Source organism: Oncorhynchus tshawytscha, linkage group LG13, assembly GCF_018296145.1.
Source record: "Oncorhynchus tshawytscha isolate Ot180627B linkage group LG13, Otsh_v2.0, whole genome shotgun sequence".
NCBI lineage: Eukaryota > Metazoa > Chordata > Actinopteri > Salmoniformes > Salmonidae > Oncorhynchus > Oncorhynchus tshawytscha.
In genome coordinates this window covers 2,674,042-2,691,909 of record NC_056441.1, presented here as the reverse complement: position 1 = coordinate 2,691,909, position 17,868 = coordinate 2,674,042, and the positions used below count along the sequence as shown (strand labels likewise).

Sequence of the window (17,868 nt, the reverse complement as noted above, 5' to 3'; positions counted from 1 at the left end):
ACTTCTGTCTCTTCTCTTCTCTGTCTCTTCTCTGTCTCTTCTCTGTCTCTGTCTCTCTTCTGTCTATATTCTCTTCTCTGTCTCTGTCTCTTCTCTGTCTATATTCTCTTCTCTGTCTCTTCTCTGTCTCTTCTCTGTCTCTTCTCTGTCTCTTCTCTGTCTCTTCTCTGTCTATATTCTCTTCTCTGTCTCTGTCTCTCTTCTGTCTATTTTCTCTTCTCTGTCTCTGTCTCACTTCTGTCTCTTCTCTTCTCTGTCTCTTCTCTGTCTCTTCTCTGTCTCTGTCTCTCTTCTGTCTCTATTCTCTTCTCTGTCTCTGTCTCTCTTCTGTCTATATTCTCTTCTCTGTCTCTGTCTCTTCTCTGTCTATATTCTCTGTCTCTGTCTCTTCTCTGTCTCTTCTCTGTCTCTTCTCTGTCTCTTCTCTGTCTCTTCTCTGTCTATATTCTCTTCTCTGTCTCTGTCTCTCTTCTGTCTATTTTCTCTCTCTGTCTCTGTCTCACTTCTGTCTCTTCTCTTCTCTGTCTCTTCTCTGTCTCTTCTCTGTCTCTGTCTCTCTTCTGTCTATTTTCTCTTCTCTGTCTCTGTCTCTTCTCTGTCTATATTCTCTTCTCTGTCTCTGTCTCTCTTCTGTCTATTTTCTCTTCTCTGTCTCTGTCTCTGTCTCTGTCTCTCTCTCTCTCTCTGTCTCTCTTCTCTGTCTCTGTCTCTTCTCTGTCTCTTCTCTGTCTCTGTCTCTGTCTCTTCTCTGTCTCTCTCTCTGTCTCTCTCTCTCTCTGTCTCTTCTCTGTCTCTTCTCTGTCTCTTCTCTGTCTCTTCTCTGTCTATATTCTCTTCTCTGTCTCTGTCTCTCTTCTGTCTATTTTCTCTTCTCTGTCTCTGTCTTCTCTGTCTCTTCTCTTCTCTGTCTCTTCTCTTCTCTGTCTCTCTTCTCTGTCTCTTCTCTGTCTCTGTCTCTCTTCTGTCTCTATTCTCTTCTCTGTCTCTGTCTCTCTTCTGTCTATATTCTCTTCTCTGTCTCTGTCTCTTCTCTGTCTATATTCTCTGTCTCTGTCTCTTCTCTGTCTCTTCTCTGTCTCTTCTCTGTCTCTTCTCTGTCTCTTCTCTGTCTATATTCTCTTCTCTGTCTCTGTCTCTCTTCTGTCTATTTTCTCTTCTCTGTCTCTGTCTCACTTCTGTCTCTTCTCTTCTCTGTCTCTTCTCTGTCTCTTCTCTGTCTCTGTCTCTCTTCTGTCTATTTTCTCTTCTCTGTCTCTGTCTCTTCTCTGTCTATATTCTCTTCTCTGTCTCTGTCTCTCTTCTGTCTATTTTCTCTTCTCTGTCTCTGTCTCTTCTCTGTCTCTTCTCTTCTCTGTCTCTTCTCTGTCTCTGTCTCTTCTCTCTCTCTTCTCTGTCTCTTCTCTCTCTCTTCTCTGTCTCTTCTCTCTGTCTCTTCTCTGTCTCTGTCTCTTCTCTGTCTCTTCTCTGTCTCTTCTCTGTCTCTTCTCTGTCTATCTTCTCTGTCTCTGTCTCTCTCTCTCTCTGTCTATTTCTCTTCTCTGTCTCTGTCTGTCTCTGTCTCTCTCTCTCTCTCTGTCTCTTCTCTGTCTCTTCTGTCTCTGTCTCTCTTCTGTCTATTTCTCTCTTCTCTGTCTCTGTCTCACTCTGTCTCTTGTCTCTTCTCTGTCTCTTTCTCTCTGTCTCTTCTCTGTCTCTCTCTCTGTCTCTGTCTCTCTCTCTGTCTCTATTCTCTTCTCTGTCTCTGTCTCTTCTGTCTATATTCTCTTCTCTGTCTCTGTCTCTTCTCTGTCTATATTCTCTGTCTCTGTCTCTTCTCTGTCTCTTCTCTGTCTCTTCTCTGTCTCTCTCTCTGTCTCTTCTCTGTCTATATTCTCTCTCTGTCTCTGTCTCTCTGTCTGTCTATTTTCTCTGTCTCTGTCTCTGTTCTCTGTCTCTTCTCTGTCTCTCTCTGTCTCTTCTCTGTCTCTGTCTCTCTTCTGTCTATTTTCTCTTCTCTGTCTCTGTCTCTTCTCTGTCTATATTCTCTTCTCTGTCTCTGTCTCTTCTGTCTATTTTCTCTTCTCTCTGTCTCTGTCTCTTCTCTGTCTCTTCTCTTCTCTGTCTCTGTCTCTCTTCTGTCTATTTTCTCTTCTCTGTCTCTGTCTCTTCTCTGTCTATATTCTCTTCTCTGTCTATATTCTCTTCTCTGTCTCTGTCTCTTCTCTGTCTATATTCTCTTCTCTGTCTCTGTCTCTTCTCTGTCTATATTCTCTTCTCTGTCTCTCTTCTGTCTATTTTCTCTTCTCTGTCTATATTCTCTTCTCTGTCTATATTCTCTTCTCTGTCTATATTCTCTTCTCTGTCTATATTCTCTTCTCTGTCTCTGTCTCTTCTCTGTCTATATTCTCTTCTCTGTCTCTGTCTCTCTTCTGTCTATATTCTCTCTCTTCTCTGTCTCTGTCTCTTCTCTGTCTATATTCTCTGTCTCTGTCTCTTCTCTGTCTCTTCTCTGTCTCTTCTCTGTCTCTTCTCTGTCTATATTCTCTTCTCTGTCTCTGTCTCTCTCTCTGTCTGTCTCTCTTCTCTGTCTCTCACTTCTGTCTCTTCTCTCTCTGTCTCTCTCTCTGTCTCTTCTCTGTCTCTGTCTCTGTCTCTGTCTCTTCTCTCTCTCTGTCTCTGTCTCACTTCTGTCTCTTCTCTTCTCTGTCTCTTCTCTGTCTCTCTCTCTGTCTCTGTCTCTCTCTCTGTCTCTATTCTCTTCTCTGTCTATATTCTCTTCTCTGTTTCTTCTCTGTCTCTCTTCTGTCTATATTCTCTTCTCTGTCTCTTCTCTGTCTCTCTTCTGTCTATATTCTCTTCTCTGTCTCTTCTCTGTTTCTCTTCTGTCTATATTCTCTTCTCTTCTCTGTCTCTTCTCTGTCTCTGTCTGTCTCTGTCTATTCTCTTCTCTCTCTCTTCTCTGTCTCTGTCTCTTCTCTGTCTCTCTTCTGTCTATATTCTCTTCTCTGTCTCTTCTCTGTCTCTCTTCTGTCTATATTCTCTTCTCTGTCTCTGTCTCTCTTCTGTCTATATTCTCTTCTCTGTCTCTTCTCTGTCTCTGTCTCTCTCTGTCTCTCTTCTGTCTATATTCTCTTCTCTGTCTCTTCTCTGTCTCTCTTCTGTCTGTCTATTCTCTTCTCTGTCTCTGTCTCTTCTCTGTCTCTCTTCTGTCTATATTCTCTTCTCTGTCTCTGTCTCTCTTCTGTCTCTATTCTCTGTCTCTGTCTCTCTTCTGTCTATATTCTCTTCTCTGTCTCTTCTCTGTCTCTGTCTCTTCTCTGTCTCTTCTGTCTATATTCTCTTCTCTGTCTCTTCTCTGTCTCTCTTCTGTCTATATTCTCTTCTCTGTCTCTTCTCTGTCTCTCTTCTGTCTATATTCTCTTCTCTGTCTCTGTCTCTTCTCTGTCTCTCTTCTGTCTATATTCTCTCTGTCTCTGTCTCTCTTCTCTGTCTCTGTCTCTCTTCTGTCTATATTCTCTGTCTCTGTCTCTCTTCTGTCTATTCTCTGTCTCTGTCTCTCTTCTGTCTATATTCTCTTCTCTGTCTCTGTCTCTTCTCTGTCTATATTCTCTTCTCTGTCTCTGTCTCTCTTCTGTCTATTTTCTCTTCTCTGTCTCTGTCTCTCTCTCTGTCTCTCTCTCTTCTCTGTCTCTTCTCTGTCTCTGTCTCTTTCTGTCTGTCTTCTCTGTCTCTTCTCTGTCTCTTCTCTGTCTCTTCTCTGTCTGTCTCTGTCTCTGTCTCTTCTCTGTCTCTTCTCTGTCTCTGTCTCTTCTCTGTCTCTTCTCTGTCTATATTCTCTTCTCTGTCTCTGTCTCTCTTCTGTCTATTTTCTCTCTCTGTCTCTGTCTCTCTCTGTCTCTTCTCTCTCTCTGTCTCTTCTCTGTCTCTGTCTCTGTCTCTGTCTGTCTCTTCTGTCTTTTCTCTCTCTCTGTCTCTCTTCTTCTGTCTCTTCTCTCTCTGTCTCTTCTCTTTCTGTCTTCTCTGTCTCTTCTCTGTCTCTGTCTCTCTTCTGTCTCTCTCTCTCTTCTCTGTCTCTGTCTCTCTCTCTCTCTTCTCTTCTCTGTCTCTCTGTCTCTGTCTCTATTCTCTGTCTCTCTCTGTCTCTGTCTCTTCTCTCTCTCTCTCTCTGTCTCTTCTCTGTCTCTTGTCTGTCTCTTCTCTGTCTATCTGTCTCTTCTCTGTCTCTGTCTCTCTTCTGTCTATTTTCTCTTCTCTGTCTCTGTCTCACTTCTGTCTCTTCTCTGTCTCTTCTCTGTCTCTTCTCTCTCTGTCTGTCTCTCTCTTCTGTCTATTCTCTTCTCTGTCTCTGTCTCTTCTCTGTCTATATTCTCTTCTCTGTCTCTGTCTCTCTTCTGTCTATTTTCTCTTCTCTGTCTCTGTCTCTTCTCTGTCTATATTCTCTTCTCTGTCTCTGTCTCTCTTCTGTCTATTTTCTCTTCTCTGTCTCTGTCTCTTCTCTGTCTATATTCTCTTCTCTGTCTATATTCTCTTCTCTGTCTCTGTCTCTTCTCTGTCTATATTCTCTTCTCTGTCTCTGTCTCTTCTCTGTCTATATTCTCTTCTCTGTCTCTCTTCTGTCTCTTTTCTCTTCTCTGTCTATATTCTCTTCTCTGTCTATATTCTCTTCTCTGTCTATATTCTCTTCTCTGTCTATATTCTCTTCTCTGTCTCTGTCTCTTCTCTGTCTATATTCTCTTCTCTGTCTCTGTCTCTCTTCTGTCTATATTCTCTTCTCTGTCTCTGTCTCTTCTCTGTCTATATTCTCTGTCTCTGTCTCTTCTCTGTCTCTTCTCTGTCTCTTCTCTGTCTCTTCTCTGTCTCTCTCTGTCTATATTCTCTTCTCTGTCTCTGTCTCTCTTCTGTCTGTCTTTTTTCTCTGTCTCACTTCTGTCTCTTCTCTTCTCTGTCTCTTCTCTGTCTCTTCTCTGTCTCTGTCTCACTTCTGTCTCTTTCTTCTCTGTCTCTGTCTCACTTCTGTCTCTTCTCTTCTCTGTCTCTTCTCTGTCTCTTCTCTGTCTCTGTCTCTCTTCTGTCTCTATTCTCTTCTCTGTCTATATTCTCTTCTCTGTTTCTTCTCTGTCTCTCTTCTGTCTATATTCTCTTCTCTGTCTCTTCTCTGTCTCTCTTCTGTCTATATTCTCTTCTCTGTCTCTTCTCTGTTTCTCTTCTGTCTATATTCTCTTCTCTGTCTCTTCTCTGTCTCTGTCTCTCTTCTGTCTATATTCTCTTCTCTGTCTCTTCTCTGTCTCTGTCTCTTCTCTGTCTCTTCTGTCTATATTCTCTTCTCTGTCTCTTCTCTGTCTCTCTTCTGTCTATATTCTCTTCTCTGTCTCTGTCTCTCTCTCTGTCTATATTCTCTTCTCTGTCTCTTCTCTGTCTCTGTCTCTTCTCTGTCTCTCTCTGTCTGTATATTCTCTCTTCTCTGTCTCTTCTCTGTCTCTCTTCTGTCTATATTCTCTTCTCTGTCTCTGTCTCTTCTCTGTCTCTCTTCTGTCTATATTCTCTTCTCTGTCTCTGTCTCTCTTCTGTCTATTCTCTGTCTCTGTCTCTCTTCTGTCTATCTGTCTCTCTCTGTCTCTTCTCTGTCTCTGTCTCTTCTCTGTCTCTCTTCTGTCTCTCTTCTCTTCTCTGTCTCTTCTCTGTCTCTCTTCTGTCTATATTCTCTTCTCTGTCTCTTCTCTGTTTCTCTTCTGTCTATATTCTCTTCTCTGTCTCTGTCTCTTCTCTGTCTCTCTTCTGTCTATATTCTCTTTCTGTCTCTTCTCTGTCTCTGTCTCTCTTCTGTCTATATTCTCTGTCTCTGTCTCTCTTCTGTCTATATTCTCTGTCTCTGTCTCTCTTCTGTCTATATTCTCTGTCTCTGTCTCTCTTCTGTCTATATTCTCTGTCTCTGTCTCTCTCTCTGTCTCTCTTTCTGTCTATATTCTCTTCTCTGTCTCTGTCTCTGTCTCTCTTCTGTCTATCTTCTGTCTCTGTCTCTTCTCTGTCTCTTCTCTGTCTCTTCTCTGTCTCTCTTCTGTCTATATTCTCTTCTCTGTCTCTGTCTCTTCTCTGTCTCTTCTGTCTATATTCTCTTCTCTGTCTATTTCTCTGTCTCTGTCTCTTCTGTCTATATTCTCTGTCTCTGTCTCTGTCTCTTCTCTGTCTATATTCTCTGTCTCTGTCTCTGTCTCTCTTCTGTCTATATTCTCTTCTCTGTCTATATTCTCTTCTCTGTCTCTTCTCTGTCTCTGTCTCTCTTCTGTCTATATTCTCTGTCTCTGTCTCTGTCTCTTCTCTGTCTATATTCTCTGTCTCTGTCTCTGTCTCTCTTCTGTCTATATTCTCTTCTCTGTCTCTGTCTCTTCTCTGTCTCTCTTCTGTCTATATTCTCTGTCTCTGTCTCTCTTCTGTCTATATTCTCTGTCTCTGTCTCTTCTCTGTCTCTCTTCTGTCTCTATTCTCTTCTCTGTCTCTTCTCTGTCTCTTCTGTCTATATATCTTCTCTGTCTCTGTCTCTTCTCTGTCTCTCTTCTGTCTATATTCTCTTCTCTGTCTCTTCTCTGTCTCTGTCTCTCTTCTGTCTATATTCTCTGTCTCTGTCTCTGTCTCTTCTTCTGTCTATATTCTCTGTCTCTGTCTCTGTCTCTCTGTCTGTCTATATTCTATATTCTTCTCTGTCTATATTCTCTTCTCTGTCTATCTTCTGTCTCTGTCTCTTCTCTGTCTCTTCTCTGTCTCTTCTCTGTTTCTCTTCTGTCTATATTCTCTTCTCTGTCTCTGTCTCTTCTCTGTCTCTCTTCTGTCTATATTCTCTTCTCTGTCTCTTCTCTGTCTCTGTCTCTTCTCTGTCTATATTCTCTTCTCTCTGTCTCTGTCTCTCTTCTGTCTCTGTCTCTGTCTCTGTTCTGTCTCTGTCTCTTCTCTGTCTCTTCTCTGTTTCTCTTCTGTCTATATTCTCTTCTCTGTCTCTGTCTCTTCTCTGTCTCTATTCTCTGTCTATTCTCTTCTCTGTCTCTTCTCTGTCTCTGTCTCTTCTCTGTCTATATTCTCTTCTCTGTCTCTGTCTCTGTCTCTTCTCTGTTTCTCTTCTGTCTATATTCTCTTCTGTCTCTCTCTTCTGTCTATATTCTCTTCTCTGTCTCTTCTCTGTCTCTTCTCTGTCTCTGTCTCTGTCTCTGTCTCTGTCTCTGTCTCTGTCTCTGTCTCTGTCTCTGTCTCTGTCTCTGTCTCTTCTCTGTCTCTCTTCTGTCTATATTCTCTTCTCTGTCTCTGTCTCTGTCTCTTCTCTGTCTCTGTCTCTTCTCTGTCTCTCTTCTGTCTATATTCTCTTCTCTGTCTCTGTCTCTGTCTCTCTCTCTCTCTGTCTCTGTCTCTTCTCTGTCTCTTCTGTCTATATTCTCTTCTCTGTCTCTTCTCTGTCTCTGTCTCTTCTCTGTCTATATTCTCTTCTCTGTCTCTCTTCTGTCTATATTCTCTTCTCTGTCTATATTCTCTTCTCTGTCTCTCTTCTGTCTATATTCTCTTCTCTGTCTCTGTCTCTGTCTATATTCTTCTGTCTCTGTCTCTGTCTCTTCTCTGTCTATGTCTCTCTTCTCTGTCTCTGTCTCTGTCTCTTCTCTGTCTATATTCTCTTCTCTGTCTCTCTTCTGTCTATATTCTCTTCTCTGTCTCTGTCTCTGTCTATATTCTCTTCTCTGTCTCTGTCTCTGTCTCTTCTCTGTCTATATTCTCTTCTCTGTCTCTGTCTATATTCTCTTCTCTGTCTCTGTCTATATTCTCTTCTCTGTCTCTGTCTCTGTCTCTGTCTCTGTCTATATTCTCTTCTCTGTCTCTGTCTCTGTCTCTTCTCTGTTTCTCTTCTGTCTGTCTATTCTCTTCTCTGTCTCTTCTCTGTCTCTCTTCTGTCTATATTCTCTTCTCTGTCTCTTCTCTGTCTCTCTTCTGTCTATATTCTCTTCTCTGTCTCTTCTCTGTCTCTTCTGTCTATATTCTCTTCTCTGTCTCTTCTCTGTCTCTCTTCTGTCTATATTCTCTTCTCTGTCTCTGTCTCTGTCTCTTCTCTGTCTCTGTCTCTTCTCTGTCTCTGTCTCTTCTCTGTCTCTCTTCTGTCTATATTCTCTTCTCTGTCTCTCTTCTGTCTATATTCTCTTCTCTGTCTCTTCTCTGTCTCTGTCTCTTCTCTGTCTATATTCTCTTCTCTGTCTCTGTCTCTGTCTCTTCTCTGTCTCTGTCTCTTCTCTGTCTCTCTTCTGTCTATATTCTCTTTCTCTGTCTCTTTCTCTGTCTCTGTCTCTCTTCTGTCTATATTCTCTGTCTCTGTCTCTGTCTCTTCTCTGTCTATATTCTCTGTCTCTGTCTCTTCTCTGTCTCTCTTCTGTCTATATTCTCTTCTCTGTCTCTTCTCTGTCTCTGTCTCTCTTCTGTCTATATTCTCTGTCTCTGTCTCTGTCTCTTCTCTGTCTATATTCTCTGTCTCTGTCTCTTCTCTGTCTCTTCTCTGTCTCTTCTCTGTCTATATTTCTCTCTGTCTGTCTCTTCTCTGTCTCTTCTCTGTCTCTCTTCTGTCTATATTCTCTTCTCTGTCTCTGTCTCTTCTCTGTCTCTCTTCTCTGTCTATATTCTCTTCTCTGTCTCTTCTCTGTCTCTGTCTCTCTTCTGTCTATATTCTCTGTCTCTGTCTCTGTCTCTTCTCTGTCTATATTCTCTGTCTCTGTCTCTTCTCTGTCTCTTCTCTGTCTCTTCTCTGTCTATATTCTCTTCTCTGTCTCTCTCTCTCTTCTCTGTCTCTCTTCTGTATATTCTTTCTCTGTCTCTGTCTCTCTCTGTCTTCTCTGTCTCTATTCTCTTCTCTGTCTCTTTCTGTCTCTTCTCTGTCTCTTCTCTGTCTCTTCTGTCTATATTCTCTTCTCTGTCTCTGTCTCTCTCTCTTCTCTCTATATTCTCTTCTCTGTCTCTTCTCTGTCTCTCTTCTGTCTATATTTCTCTTCTCTGTCTCTGTCTCTTCTCTGTCTCTCTTCTGTCTATATTCTCTTCTCTGTCTCTTCTCTGTCTCTTCTCTGTCTCTCTTCTGTCTATATTCTCTTCTCTGTCTCTGTCTCTCTTCTGTCTATATTCTCTTCTCTGTCTCTTCTCTGTCTCTCTTCTGTCTATATTCTCTTCTCTGTCTCTGTCTCTTCTCTGTCTCTCTTCTGTCTATATTCTCTTCTCTGTCTCTTCTCTGTCTCTCTCTCTGTCTATATTCTCTTCTCTGTCTCTGTCTCTCTTCTGTCTATATTCTCTTCTCTGTCTCTTCTCTGTCTCTCTTCTGTCTATATTCTCTTCTCTGTCTCTGTCTCTTCTCTGTCTCTCTTCTGTCTATATTCTCTTCTCTGTCTCTTCTCTGTCTCTCTTCTCTGTCTCTTCTCTGTCTCTCTTCTGTCTATATTCTCTTCTCTGTCTCTGTCTCTCTTCTGTCTATATTCTCTTCTCTGTCTCTTCTCTGTCTCTCTTCTGTCTATATTCTCTTCTCTGTCTCTTCTCTGTCTCTCTTCTGTCTATATTCTCTTCTCTTCTCTGTCTCTCTTCTGTCTATATTCTCTTCTCTGTCTCTTCTCTGTCTCTCTTCTGTCTATATTCTCTTCTCTGTCTCTGTCTCTTCTCTGTCTCTCTTCTGTCTATATTCTCTTCTCTGTCTCTTCTCTGTCTCTCTTCTGTCTATATTCTCTTCTCTGTCTCTGTCTCTTCTCTGTCTCTCTTCTGTCTATATTCTCTTCTCTGTCTCTTCTCTGTCTCTTCTCTGTCTCTTCTCTGTCTCTCTTCTGTCTATATTCTCTTCTCTGTCTCTGTCTCTCTTCTGTCTATATTCTCTTCTCTGTCTCTTCTCTGTCTCTCTTCTGTCTATATTTCTTTCTCTGTCTCTTCTCTGTCTCTCTTCTGTCTATATTCTCTTCTCTGTCTCTGTCTCTCTTCTGTCTATATTCTCTTCTCTGTCTCTGTCTCTCTTCTGTCTATATTCTCTTCTCTGTCTCTGTCTCTCTCTCTGTCTCTCTTCTGTCTATATTCTCTTCTCTGTCTCTGTCTCTTCTCTGTCTCTCTTCTGTCTATATTCTCTTCTCTGTCTCTTCTCTGTCTCTTCTCTGTCTCTTCTCTGTCTCTCTTCTGTCTATATTCTCTTCTCTGTCTCTGTCTCTCTTCTGTCTATATTCTCTTCTCTGTCTCTGTCTCTCTTCTGTCTATATTCTCTTCTCTGTCTCTGTCTCTCTTCTGTCTATATTCTCTTCTCTGTCTCTGTCTCTCTTCTGTCTATATTCTCTTCTCTGTCTCTGTCTCTCTTCTGTCTATATTCTCTTCTCTGTCTCTGTCTCTCTTCTGTCTATATTCTCTTCTCTGTCTCTGTCTCTCTTCTGTCTATATTCTCTTCTCTGTCTCTGTCTCTCTTCTGTCTATATTCTCTTCTCTGGCTCTGTCTCTCTTCTGTCTCTTCTCTTTCTTTCTCTCTTTCTCTCTCTCTCTCTCTGTCTCTGTCTCTGTCTCTGTCTCTCTTCTGTCTCTATTCTCCTCTCTCTCTCTGTCTCTGTCGCTGTCTCTCTTCTGTCTCTGTCTCTTCTCTTCTCTGTCTCTTCTCTGTCTCTCTTCTGTCTATTTTCTCTTCTCTGTGTCTATTTTCTCTTCTCTGTCTCTGTCTCACTTCTGTCTCTTCTCTTCTCTGTCTCTTCTCTGTCTCTCTTCTGTCTCTATTCTCTTCTCTGTCTCTGTCTCTCTTCTGTCTATATTCTCTTCTCTGTCTCTGTCTCTCTTCTGTCTCTGTCTCTTCTCTGTCTCTCTTCTGTCTATATTCTCTTCTCTGTCTCTGTCTCTCTTCTGTCTATATTCTCTTCTCTGTCTCTGTCTCTCTTCTGTCTATATTCTCTTCTCTGTCTCTGTCTCTCTTCTGTCTATATTCTCTTCTCTGTCTCTGTCTCTCTTCTGTCTCTGTCTCTCTTCTGTCTATATTCTCTTCTCTGGCTCTGTCTCTCTTCTGTCTCTTCTCTGTCTCTTCTCTTCACTGTCTCATATCATCAACTTAATGGCTCAGAGAGCCAGACGTGAGATGCTTGCTGTCTGAAAAGGTCAAACTAACCATGAGTTTTATCCCTGTGTTGGAACAAACTGATCATTAGGTGATCTTTACTACAGGGATTAATAGACTGCTGTCTGTCACTCTGTAAAGTGAATCTGATCCTTTAATGAACTGCTGTCCGGTAATTAGAGGAGTAGACACGTAGATTTCAACCTGTAGAATCTGATCCTTTAATGAACTGCTGTCCGGTAATTAGAGGAGTAGACACGTAGATTTCAACCTGTAGAATCTGATCCTTTGACATTCAGGTTTGACAAATGTTCAGTTTACAGCCTCGTCATTCTAGGTATACTACATGTGTAACTAGAAAAGCATAAAGTACAAGTCTTCAGTTCACGGTAAGCTACTACCTTTATATATATATATATATACCTTTATATAGCCTGACGGATGACTTGTTTTCAGCCTTTTATGAAATGTGCAACAGACAGGCTGCGTACAATAAATCTTAGCTTTTTCTCAGTTGGAACCAGACATATAGTCACAGACAGACAGACAGACAGACAGACAGACAGACAGACAGACAGACAGACAGACAGACAGACAGACAGACAGACAGACAGACAGACAGACAGACAGACAGACAGACAGACAGACAGACAGACAGACAGACAGACAGACAGACAGAGCTCTTGATATTGCAGCTGTGAGAATGATGTTAGGACTCAGGACCCCTGTCACATGATGTTAGGACTCAGGACCCCTGTCACATGATGTTAGGACTCAGGACCCCTGTCACATGATGTTAGGACTCAGGACCCCTGTCACATGATGTTAGGACTCAGGACCCCTGTCACATGATGTTAGGACTCAGGACCCCTGTCACATGATGTTAGGACTCGGGACCCCTGTCACATGATGTTAGGACTCAGGACCCCTGTCACATGACGTTAGGACTCAGGACCCCTGTCACATGATGTTAGGACTCAGGACCCCTGTCACATGATGTTAGGACTCGGGACCCCTGTCACATGATGTTAGGACTCGGGACCCCTGTCACATGATGTTAGGACTCGGGACCCCTGTCACATGATGTTAGGACTCAGGACCCCTGTCACATGATGTTAGGACTCAGGACCCCTGTCACATGATGTTAGGACTCGGGACCCCCGTCACATGATTTTAGGACTCAGGACCCCTGTCACATGATGTTAGGACTCGGGACCCCCGTCACATGATGTTAGGACTCAGGACCCCTGTCACATGATGTTAGGACTCAGGACCCCTGTCACATGATGTTAGGACTCAGGACCCCTGTCACATGATGTCAGGACTCAGGACCCCTGTCACATGATGCACTACAAGGGTTTTGCTAAAGGGTGAAAACAAGGGCTTACATAAAGGTTGAAATTGTACATTGTTAATGAACAAGAGCCTTTAACAAGCAGTTAAGTGAGGACCTCTTTAGCAATCAGCTGGGTTCAAGCCTTTCCTGGAGTTTATCTATTCTCCAAAGCTTCTCCACCCATGAGACTCTCTTCCCTGGCCTCCCGTAGTCCATTCATCCATGAATGGAGGAGATCAGGAGAATTACTGTGGATTAAAAGTAAGAATGAAAGGGAGGGAGGGAGGGAGAGAAGGAGGGAGAGATGGAGGGAGAGATGGAGAGAGGGAGGGAGAGGGGGAGGGAGAGAAGGAGGGAGAGAGGGAGAGAGGGGGGAGAGAGAGGGAGGGAGAGAGGGAGGGAGAGAGGGAGGGAGGGAGGGAGAGAGGGAGGGAGAGATGGAGAGAGGGAGGGAGAGGGGGAGGGAGAGAAGGAGGGAGAGAGGGAGGGAGAGAGGGGAGAGAGGGAGGGAGAGAGGGAGGAGAGAGGGAGGGAGAGATGGAGAGAGGGAGGGAGAGAAGGAGGGAGAGATGGAGAGAGGGGAGGGAGAGAAGGAGGGAGAGAGGGAGGGAGGGGAGGGAGAGAGGGAGGGAGAGAGGGAGGGAGAGATGGAGAGAGGGAGGGAGAGGGGGAGGGAGAGAAGGAGGAGGGAGAGGGAGGGAGAGAGGGAGAGGGAGGGAGGGAGAGAGGGAGGGAGAGAGGGAGGGAGAGATGGAGAGAGGGAGGGAGAGGGGGAGGGAGAGAAGGAGGGAGAGAGGGAGAGAGGGAGGGAGAGAGGGAGGGAGAGATGGAGAGAGGGAGGGAGAGGGGGAGGGAGAGAAGGAGGGAGGAGGGAGGGAGGGAGGAGAGAGGGAGGGAGAGAGGGAGGGAGAGGGAGGGAGAGATGGAGAGAGGGAGGGAGAGAAGGAGGGAGAGATGGAGAGAGGGGGAGGGAGAGAAGGAGGGAGAGAGGGAGGGAGAGAGGGAGAGAGGGAGGGAGAGAGGGAGGGGAGAGAGGGAGAGAGAGAGACAGAGATATATATATATATATATAGAGAGAGAGAGGGGGAGAAGTAGAGATGTATAGAGACAGATCAAGAAGAATTGAAGGCAGCCAACAGATAATTCCTTGCTGTCTAAATCGGGGCTGAAAGGAAATGTCTGGGATGGAATTTATGGAATACCAATGATAGAGGGGAAAACACAGAGACGGGAGGACAGGCAGACACACAGGGTTCATACACACAGGGTTCAGACACACAGGGTTCAGACACACAGGGTTCAGACACACAGGGTTCAGACACATAGGGTTCAGACACATAGGGTTCAGACACACAGGGTTCAGACACACAGGGTTCATACACATAGGGTTCAGACACACAGGGTTCAGACACACAGGGTTCAGACACACAGGGTTCAGACACACAGGGTTCAGACACACAGGGTTCAGACACATAGGGTTCAGACACACAGGGTTCAGACACACAGGGTTCAGACACACAGGGTTCAGACACACAGGGTTCAGACACACAGGGTTCAGACACACAGGGTTCAGACACACAGGGTTCAGACACACAGGGTTCAGACACATAGGGTTCAGACACACAGGGTTCAGACACACAGGGTTCAGACACACAGGGTTCAGACACACAGGGTTCATACACACAGGGTTCAGACACACAGGGTTCATACACACAGGGTTCAGACACACAGGGTTCAGACACATAGGGTTTAGACACACAGGGTTCAGACACACGTGGCTCATGTTCAGATTTATCATTGGAGGTCCGTTGTAGTGTTTTGCAACAGCGCCTGTCTCTCAAAGAGTTAGTAGACAGAAGAGGGTCTGTGATTTATTACATTATGATGTGGACCTCCTGACAACTTGGTATCACTACGTTACGATGTGGACCTCCTGACAACCTGGTATCACTACGTTACGATGTGGACCTCCTGACAACTTGGTATCACTACGTTACGATGTGGATCTCCTGACAACCTGGTATCACTACGTTACGATGTGGACCTCCTGACAACCTGGTATCACTACGTTACGATGGGACCTCCTGACAACCTGGTATCACTACGTTACGATGTGGACCTCCTGACAACCTGGTATCACTACGTTACGATGTGGACCTCCTGACAACCTGGTATCACTACGTTACGATGTGGACCTCCTGACAACCTGGTATCACTACGTTACGATGTGGACCTCCTGACAACCTGGTATCACTACGTTACGATGTGGACCTCCTGACAACTTGGTATCACTACGTTACGATGTGGACTTCCTGACAACCTGGTATCACTACGTTACGATGTGGACCTCCTGACAACCTGGTATCACTACGTTACGATTTGGACCTCCTGACAACCTGGTATCACTACGTTACGATGTGGACCTCCTGACAACCTGGTATCACTACGTTACGATGTGGACCTCCTGACAACCTGGTATCACTACGTTACGATGTGGACCTCCTGACAACCTGGTATCACTACGTTACGATGTGGACCTCCTGACAACCTGGTATCACTACGTTACGATGTGGACCTCCTGACAACCTGGTATCACTACGTTACGATGTGGACCTCCTGACAACCTGGTATCACTACGTTACGATGTGGACCTCCTGACAACCTGGTATCACTACGTTACGATGTGGACCTCCTAACAACCTGGTTTCTGATGAGGGGGATGTAGCATTTCAAAGTCGAGTTGTAGCATTTAGGTTTTGTATCACGTTGTTCAACTGCATTGACCCTCTCCCTGACCCTTTCCCTGGCCCTCTCCCTGACCCTCTCCCTGACCCTTTCCCTGGCCCTTTCCCTGACCCTCTCCCTGACCCTCTCCCTGACCCTTTCCCTGACCCTCTCCCTGACCCTCTCCCTGACCCTCTTCCTGACCCTCTCCCTGACCCTCTCCCTGACCCTCTCCCTGACCCTTTCCCTGACCCTCTCCCTGACCCTTTCCCTGACCCTTTCCCTGACCCTCTCCCTGGCCCTTTCCCTGACCCTCTCCCTGGCCCTTTCCCTGGCCCTTTCCTGGCCCTCTCCCTGACCCTTTCCCTGACCCTTTCCCTGACCCTCTCCCTGACCCTCTCCCTGACCCTCTCCCTGACCCTTTCCCTGACCCTCTCCCTGACCCTTCCCTGACCCTTTCCCTGGCCCTCTCCCTGACCCTTTTTCTGACCCTCTCCCTGACCCTCTCCCTGGCCCTCTCCCTGACCCTTTCCCTGACCCTCTCCCTAACCCTCTCCCTTTCCCTCTCCCTGACCTTCTCCCTGGTCCTCTCCCTGACCCTGTCCCTGTCCCTCTCCCTGGCCCTCTCCCTGACCCTCTACCTGACCCTCTCCCTGGCCCTCTCCCTGGCCCTCTCCCTAACCCTCTCCCTGGCCCTTTCCCTGGCCCTCTCCCTAATCCTCTCCATTTCCCTCATCCTGACCCTCCCCCTCACCCTCTCCCTGACCCTCTCCCTGTCCCTCTCCCTGGCCCTCTCCCTGACCCTCTCCCTGGCCCTCTCCCTGACCCTCTCCCTGACCCTCTCCCTGGCCCTCCCCTGTCCCTCTCCCTGTCCCTCTCCCTAACCCTCCCCTGTCCCTCTCCCTAACCCTCTCCTTGTCCCTCTCCCTAACACTTTCCCTGTCCCTCTCCCTGGCCCTTCCCCTGACCCTCTCCCTGTCCCTCTCCCTAACCCTCTCCCTGTCCCTCTCCCTAACCCTCTCCTTATCCCTCTCCCTAACCCTTTCCCTGTCCCTCTCCCTGGCCCTTCCCTGACCGTCTCCCTGTCCCTCTCCCTGGCCCTTCCCCTGACCGTCTCCCTGTCCCTCTCCCTGGCCCTTCCCCTGACCGTCTCCCTGTCCCTCTCCCTGGCCCTTCCCCTGACCCTCTCCCTGTCCCTCTCCCTGGCCCTTTGTGATTGACTGTAACCAAGGTTACTGAGGATTCAACCTGGACTTGACTGTTACCAAGGTTACTGATGATTCAACCTGGACTTGACTGTTACCAAGGTTACTGAGGATTCTACCTGGACTTGACTGTTACCAAGGTTACTGAGGGTTCAACCTGGACTTGACTGTTACCAAGTTTACTGAGGGTTCAACCTGGACTTGACTGTTACCAAGGTTTTTAAGGATTCTGGCCACATGAGTCCCTCAAGATAAGATGACCTTCTGAAAGGACAAAATAGCCTGTTGACTGACTGTCGCTCTGTCTCCCCTCACAGTGACGTGTCCAGTGAACGAGGTCCTAACAGCCTCCACGGGTGTCATCATGAGCCAGTCCCCCGGTAGCGGCTTCCCCCACTTTGAGTCCTGTTCCTGGGTGGTCAAGGTAGAGCCGGGCTACAACATCACATTTACTATACAATACTTCCAGACCAGCCGGCAGTTTGACCAACTGGAGATCTTTGACGGTGAGCGTCTATTCCTTTTTTTATGTTTTAATGTTGTTTTAATGATGTTTTAATGTTGTTTTAATGTTTTAATGTTGTTTTAATGTTTTAACATTTAATTGTTGTTTTAATGTTATTTTAATGTTTTAATTGTTGTTTTACAACAGGAGCACTGTAGTCCAGAACAGGAGCACTGTAGTCCAGAACAGGAGCACTATAATCCAGAACAGGAGTACTGTAGTCCAGAACAGGAGCACTATAATCCAGAACAGGAGTACTATAATCCAGAACAGGAGTACTATAATCCAGAACAGGAGCACTATAATCCAGAACAGGAGTACTATAATCCAGAACAGGAGTACTATAATCCAGAACAGGAGCATTATAATCCAGAACAGGAGTACTGTAATCCAGAACAGGAGTACTATAATCCAGAACAGGAGTACTATAATCCAGAACAGGAGCACTATAATCCAGAACAGGAGTACTGTAATCCAGAACAGGAGTACTGTAATCCAGAACAGGAGTACTATAATCCAGAACAGGAGTACTATAATCCAGAACAGGAGCACTATAATCCAGAACAGGAGTACTATAATCCAGAACAGGAGTACTATAATCCAGAACAGGAGCACTATAATCCAGAACAGGAGTACTATAATCCAGAACAGGAGTACTATAATCCAGAACAGGAGCACTATAATCCAGAACAGGAGTACTATAATCCAGAACAGGAGCACTATAATCCAGAACAGGAGCACTATAATCCAGAACAGGAGACTATAATCCAGAACAGGAGACTATAATCCAGAACAGGAGACTATAGTCCAAACAGGAGCACTATAATCCAGAAAAGGAGACTATAATCCAGAACAGGAGACTATAATCCAGAACAGGAGACTATAATCCAGAACAGGAGACTATAATCCAGAACAGGAGACTATAATCCAGAACAGGAGACTATAATCCAGAACAGGAGACTATAATCCAGAACAGGAGTACTATAATCCAGAACAGGAGCACTATAATCCAGAACAGGAGTACTATAATCCAGAACAGGAGCACTATAAT

The 17,868-nt window shown here is 45.2% G+C and overlaps 1 protein-coding gene across 1 annotated transcript in view; it reads left to right on the top strand.

Annotated features, from left to right (window-relative positions):
• The window catches only part of LOC112220687 (CUB and sushi domain-containing protein 2-like), a 927,456-nt gene that overhangs the window by 803,766 nt on the left and 105,822 nt on the right, over positions 1 to 17,868 (top strand). The window contains 1 exon segment of the mRNA XM_042295064.1: positions 16,630 to 16,818. Coding sequence (XP_042150998.1) covers positions 16,630 to 16,818 — 189 coding nt within the window.